The following is a 3,824-nucleotide window of genomic DNA, read 5'->3' on the forward strand; positions in this document are numbered from 1 at the left end:
TTGAAAACAACTAACATGCACAATTGAAGCCTAATCCAACCAAATAAATAGTTTGGTCAGGTACCTTAATTACAATCTGTTATTTATCTTGTTATAATATATCGTAAGGTACTTAATCTTACATTTTTTTTTTGTGTGTCTGTAGTATATTTAGTTAATATATAACGTTATTGTTATATTATTAGTAGCGAGAGAACGTTAAATTCTTTCAAAAGCATTTTATCATCGTTGTTCATGATAGTTCATGAAGAGATGTCTGTTATACAAACTGTGGAATTAGGACAGAGGCACAGCTGTCTCATGGACTAAACACATACTAAGAGTTTATATTGTATATAAAGTCTGATGCCTTCAGCTGAAGTCAAGAACCTGTCTCAACACCTCGCAAACTGTATCCTGGATACACCACAAATGCCAAAACATATACTATAGAAACAAAACCCAAAGCTCTCGCATGCTCTATTGATTCTATCTGCAATAAACTCACACTAGTATAGCCAACTAGTAGCGTGCGAAAGGTGTAATGAGCTATTAGAGCAGCTGTTTGAGCCGTCGAAGGGATGAAAGATGGGCTTTAACGCCTTGAGAGATACAAGCACAGCACACACAGTTGCCTTTTTTTATGATCCCAGGCACAGATGCTGGAGTCCGCCAGGTGAGGTCGCGACCCTGCCAAGCTATAATTCTAGCTGGGTCACGCGGCGTTTTAGTGTGGACTGCACGGGGACAGGAAGAGGGAGGGATATATAAGAGAGGCGTGATCAGGCTCACAGAGCGCGCAGCATTCTGGAGGGAGAGGAGGCACGCTATACGGTTTATTGTTGTATACAGTGAAGTGGACCCGGTGGACGGGTGAGAGAGAGCGAGTTTTCTGGTTAACGACTGTTACATGACCTTAATCGCGATAACCAAGTTATTGACATCCTGTTCTCTTTATGTGTATTATCTACTCAATTGTCGTACAAGATGTCACCATCTAACAAACCAGGGCTTTCTTAGAACAACAAGGCGCCATCTTATATTCTGCTGCGTCTGTCTCCCGGCATCTCTCTTGTTTCCACAGGCATATGAGCCAAACCAGACTGAGCAAATAGAGGATACAAACAGGCTGGCAATATATGGTGTTGAAAGGCTACAATATACCACACTGCTGATAATGCCCATACATACTGGTCATCTGCTTTATACAGGCCGCATTATACGAATTTCATCCTGTCTTCTGAAGACAGTGAGTTGTGGCTTCCTCCTCTAGGTGGTGTCCTGGTAGTCTGTTTACTTCACAAAATGGCCAATGTGTAGTTGTAAAAAGTGGATATAGTCATGCCACTGTCTTGTAATATGAAAGTAAAAAAGAGATTTATTATGGACTTATGTATATGTATAGTGTAGTACTGGTATATATATTTGTTATTAATGTATATGATGAGTGTGTATATATTAATACCTAGTTACATAGTTATTTATTATTATTATTATAAATAAATATTATTGCACTACATGATAGAAAGCTGTAGTTATTATTCAGTGCTGCTAGTGGTTTAGTTAAAGTTCACAGAGGGGCAGTTGGCAATTTCTTTAGGCTCTATGCCACTCACCTCTAATACTTGACATGTCGGAGCTGTAGAAAGCTACTCTGACCAAAAATATCCCAAATTTGGATCGGTATAGTTTATGTATGTAGTTCACTTTTAGTTAAAGTTTGGCTTTTGGCATTGTTCACATTTGCAGAGCACAAAGCCACGATATTGATTTCTTTTCTATTTTTCCTACCCCCTCACCCTCCCTGGCAGACGCCGCTCACACACACACACACGCACAAACTTTTCTTTTCTTTTTTCCAGCCTTCCAATAGCCCGCCCTTCGATTGTCAGCACTGCAAAGTGGATTAAATTACACTCATGTTATACAGATGCTTGTTGTAGTTTTTCATTTTGGATAGAAAAATGAGCTTTGCGACTAAACCACAAGTCTCTAGTGACAGACTCTGCACTGACAATATGTTCTCATATTGAAATGAAACACAGGATAGCAGTATGACAAAGAAGAAACTGGGATGGCGACGGTTTAAAAACCCAAAACTCATTAAAAAATAAATCCTGAATGCAGTTGTATTTTTTTTTTTACCATTACATTAGCTGTCGGGTTTGTTTTTGGTGTATCAGTGTGCTCACTGTACAACAACGTCCATAAGGGGTTACAGTGCTCCAGTCATTTTAGCCGACAAACTAGACATTAATGACAATTATTGATTTTTTTCAGGACCAGTTAGGCACGGGGGTGACATACTAGCACCATTAACTCACTGGTGCGGTTGAGATCTGAAATGTTCACTCAATAGACGTAGATGTATGTCAGGCTAGTATTCCAAGCCATAGTTCTCTGTCCATATATCAGCAGATTCATCTTGCTAAACAGTTCTGGCCTTTTGAATTAAAAAGAATGAATATACACAAAAATGCTGCTTTTCTGTATATCCAGCACAGCCAGCTCTTATATAATGTGTCTTCTGCCTTTCATACCGTCTTCCTCTGTGTCAGCCCAACTACACACCTCTCTTCGATTTGCACTGATAGAGCTCTTTCTTTCTCTCTTCTCCCTCAGGGTTTAGTCGAGCTGCCCTGCCATTTGGCTTAGTACGGAGAGAGCTGTCCTGTGAGGGTTACCCCATTGATCTGCGGTGTCCAGGAAGTGATGTCATAATGATCGAAAGTGCCAACTATGGCCGAACAGATGACAAGATCTGCGACGCCGACCCTTTCCAGATGGAGAACATCAACTGCTATCTTCCAGATGCCTACAAGATCATGTCACAAAGGTAAAACTGCAGACATCTCTGTGCAGTACCAAAAAAAATGATTCAAAAATGAGGTATCTGCCAAAGTTACAGGACCCTTAGAAAATAATTGACAGGGCTCAACAGTAAGGGTTGCCTTGTTGCCCTGAGCAACCAGATATGGACCACTGTCAACTATTTCATTTTGTCTGGTTGCCCCTGTTGGCATCCCCTTTTCCTGTGCTTAAAAAAATCCTCCACATACCTTCTGCCTTTGGAGTAAAATCTTCCGCCAAGGAGAATAACAGGGCTGCCGTCGGATTGATTTACTCTATCGAAAATAGCAAAACTGAATGCAAGCGTGGAGTAAAAAAAAAAAAAAAAAGCAACAGTAGCCTGTCAGCATCAATAACCTACAAGACATTAATGTTAGCACCAACACCGAGACAGCTGAACCTGATCGAAAGAGAATTACATACCTCCATCAGAACTTGGGAGGTAAAGCAGGGATGATAAACAAGAGAAAACAGATTTTAATCGGTCAGAGAGCACAGCAAAAAAAACACAACAGACATTAAATTTCACTTTCCAAAATATGAACATAACAAATTAACTTTTCAACTACATCCTAAAAAAAAGCTATTTTCAGTCTCTCCTCGTTTGACACAACTGACAAACTGCAAATCTGCTCCGGCTTGCAGGAGCTAATTATTCTGTCTATTGTAATTTACTCTGTTAAGTACATTACCTTGCAAATGTGCACTCTAGATTAAGTATGCTAACATTAGTCTGTCACTGTTAGCTTTGTTTTGCCGAATTAGTGAAGCTGAGCCACTTGCTCTTAGTAAAATCCATGTAATGTGTACCTGTGTGTTTGGGGGGTGGCACAGTATGCAGTGTGTGTGTGTGTGTATAGAGAGAACAAATTTATTATAATATATCTAAAATATATTTAACATTTTTTGGGTTATAAATTATTTCTTTTCAATCCAATCATAAATAAACATCCTCTCAACTTTGGCCACCAAAAACTGAAACACACACACACACA

At 39.6% G+C, this 3,824-nt stretch overlaps 1 protein-coding gene across 16 annotated transcripts in view; it reads left to right on the plus strand.

Annotated features, from left to right (window-relative positions):
* The window catches only part of adgrl2a (adhesion G protein-coupled receptor L2a), a 93,394-nt gene that overhangs the window by 37,106 nt on the left and 52,464 nt on the right, over positions 1–3,824 (plus strand). For all 16 annotated transcript variants that reach the window (XM_035653266.1, XM_035653265.1, XM_035653270.1 and 13 more), the window contains exon 3: positions 2,602–2,815. In XM_035653266.1, the coding sequence (XP_035509159.1) occupies positions 2,602–2,815 (214 nt within the window). The remainder of the gene's footprint in view (positions 1–2,601; positions 2,816–3,824) is intronic.

Source organism: Morone saxatilis, unplaced genomic scaffold, assembly GCF_004916995.1.
Source record: "Morone saxatilis isolate NCDOM2014 unplaced genomic scaffold, NCSU_SB_2.0 Contig12, whole genome shotgun sequence".
In the NCBI taxonomy this organism is placed as follows: Eukaryota; Metazoa; Chordata; class Actinopteri; family Moronidae; genus Morone; species Morone saxatilis.